Raw genomic sequence first — 3,083 nt, 5'->3', positions numbered from 1 at the left:
GAGAGAGTTGTTTGGGCGTGGCATTGTTAAAGGGTAGACCACTGACCGAGCGGTAGGTCCACGGTCTGGTAGAGAGTTTGACCGACGAAGAGAGACAGGGACGTAGGGCAAAAACACAAAGAAAATTTAATTTTGTGGTAGTCGGAATGTTAGTTCCACTGAATACACCTTGCACATATCACTTTTGTAATATTGAATATTACTCTTACAAAAATATGGTTTACGAATCTAGGTTCAGGGATGCTTTTACAATCACTGATGAATTTACCACAATTAACCGAATCAGAAAATGCTAATTCAAAAAGTAACAGCGAGTGCAAAAAATATCGTCTGGCCAGTCAATGGTTGACGACGTCTCCCTCCGCGGTCCGCCCAAGGTGGAGAAGTTCCGGTGGTTGGCTGGCTCACTATGGGCGGGGCCCCTTGGCCTCGCAACCACTTCTTGAGATTGCACGCACACACTCGATGGAACTCTGTCCCGTAGTTGGCGTGGGGCCGTCGACATTGGTCTCGTCGCTCCCGCTCGACGACGCGATACATCCGTTCGCCTTCGAGTCTCTTCTCGCACTGCCCTTTGCTCTTCGCACTCAAACCCAAGTTCGCACACCAAGCGCAGAAATTCCCCCTTCCCGACGGCCATTGCCCCGCGGGTCTACCCCCTGGCACAGAAATGAGTCGGCCCTCCAAACCCAAGCTATTTCCCGCCGTTTCCCCTGAAACAACTTTGCTAGGTTCAAAGGCCTCTTGGTATATGTTTTGTGCCCTGTCTGAGCCAGAAGCCAGGAAAGCGTGACTCGCAATATGAACGACTGTGGCCGCCACAGACGCGAACAGACGCGGCCGTCTTCTGCCCATGGCCTCGGGAGTAACCCGAGTCTCGGGAAGGGCAGTTAAAAAACCGGGCCAACACGGGTTCCCCCAACGAGCCCAGGAGGGCGAGGTGAGCGGAAGAAAACTGCCTAGCGAGGTGCCGAGAAACACTTCACACCCGCGTCGGGGAATCTGAAGATAGGGAGGATTCGCGGAAACTAGGCGGCAGCCCACGTCGTTAGACATCCCCTCCCCGACCTTCGTATACTATCCTTGCTGTTTTATTTGACACTCACAGAAGGATATTACTTGACTCCGCTTAACACACCCAAGAATAACATAATTTCTTGAGTTGCTATCGTTTCTCTTTAAAAAACGTAATTTCAGTGAATTAAAAAGAAATTAGCTGTCACATAAACAGAGGCGATAGGCTAAATTATGTTGCCCTTTAGTCTTGTTTGTGCGCATGAGAAATGCGAGAGTCACGTTTCTCCAATCTGGTGTAAGACTGAATGTAGAAATTAACGAAGAGTCCAAGAACCAGGAATGATTGTGGAAGGGCAACCAGTATGAGTGCTTTCGGGTACCCGCAATCGTACACGAGAGGAATGCACGCATGCACGGTGAGAAAGGCAATCTGGAATATCTGCAGCCGGGTGAGGTACCTCTTCCACCACAGGTACCTCTGAATTCTAGGTCCAAGTGAGGAGAGGAAGTAGTAGCCGTACATCACGACGTGGACGAGAGTGTTGAAGCACAATACCATGACAAGCTGACCACCACCTCCGAAGTTAAGGTACAGCCAGCCGTTGAGCACAACCAGGAAGTGGTGAACGACGTGCAAGTACGTGATATGTGAAAACTTCTTTGTTGCGACGAAGAAGATGGTGTCCATCAAGTCGGCGATCCGCACAAAAAGATACCACCAGGAGATTCGCAAAATTCGCATCTCGTTTGCATTAGGAGAGTAGTCAATGCCTTGGCAGAAAAGGCTGTAGTTTCCACCAAGATATGTGAGACGCATGTACTGTACAAAGAAGAAAACGTTCGCTATTACCTGAAAAAGATTGTAGGTCATAATCGCCCTCTTCAAATTGTAGGGTTTGCGGTTCGTCATCCATCTCGGACCTGCTATCATGACCACGTAGAGGTATCCGAGACACACTGGCAATATGAACCTGAAATCCGCTGTGAGGCTCCAGCCGGTAACCCTTGGGTCCCGTAAAGATGCCAGGTAGGCGTACTTCTCACTCAGTTTGGCGAGCAGTCTAGGTGCTGGTGTCGACGCCATCTCGGTGCACTATTCAGTCTGGTGTATCTTTTCAAGACATCCGGGTTTTTCGAACCTCGCACAGGGTCTTGACGCAGCTTCTCTCAGGCCATAAAATGAACGATAGCTGGCCGCCTACGCTTTTAAATTATTTCCGAGTCTCGCACGTCCTTGAAAGGCAGAAGAAAACAGGCGTGACTTGTGGCTTTGGGTGTAGTTTTCGGTGTCCTTGGCTGCAAGGACGATGATATAAACACGCCTGAAAATAATGAAGCGCGAGGAGCTCCAAAAGTACAAACCAGACGTGTGGCGGCTATCTTAGAGAGTGGAAAAGGGTACAGGTAGGTCATTAAAGAATTTATGCTAAAAATATTGAGTGCCTTGTAAAGGTTATATTTTATCTTTAAAATAACAGCTCTCTCAGGATTCTAGGGTTGGTGTTTGCAGCTGCACATGGGCGCAGCCATAAATGTCCTTGTTCTTTTTCTCTCTTATCAATTCAATTGCTTCGCTACACTCCTCTGGTCACACTGCAACTGACTGACTTTCTTTTCCCCCCAGTGACCACAAGGCAGGGTTGGTATGATCCCTGTTTCGTTTGACACCGAGCTCATTGGCACCGCGTATTTAGTATCCCTTCTACTGGTGACCAGCGTATACTTCCTGCTTTTTACTTTTACATTTAAACGTTTAACCCCACGTGTCAAGTAATTCGCACATTGTTACGAGCTACCGTTTCTTAAAAATAGTTTCGCGATTTAATCTCTCAAAAAGCAAAACCTCCAATTCAGTTTAGGGCCAGATGCGCTAATTTACTATATGCAGATAGGTGGCAACTGTTGTGAACTCGGGCAAAAATAGATAGATTTGATTTTACCCATGTCAGTTACTGTCAACCTAGACGAGACGAACATAAATGCCAAATATGGCAGTGAAACTGTTTCAAGCGCGATAATCGTCTATACCCCGAGTCGTGTTTACCAACAAACCTCAACGCTCCAGG

At 47.9% G+C, this 3,083-nt stretch overlaps 1 protein-coding gene across 1 annotated transcript; it reads right to left on the bottom strand.

Moving 5' to 3' along the window:
• Positions 1-1,258: 1,258 nt before the first annotated feature.
• LOC115333215 (elongation of very long chain fatty acids protein AAEL008004-like) lies at positions 1,259-2,101 on the bottom strand. Its single transcript, XM_029995856.3, has one exon. It carries the CDS (start codon positions 2,099-2,101, stop codon positions 1,259-1,261), a length of 843 nt encoding a protein of 280 aa, XP_029851716.3.
• Positions 2,102-3,083: the final 982 nt, after the last annotated feature.

This window comes from Ixodes scapularis, unplaced genomic scaffold, assembly GCF_016920785.2.
Source record: "Ixodes scapularis isolate PalLabHiFi unplaced genomic scaffold, ASM1692078v2 PGA_scaffold3__209_contigs__length_174095766, whole genome shotgun sequence".
NCBI lineage: Eukaryota > Metazoa > Arthropoda > Arachnida > Ixodida > Ixodidae > Ixodes > Ixodes scapularis.
Note: the sequence above shows the minus strand (reverse complement) of the source record. Positions and strands in the feature narration are given on the sequence as shown.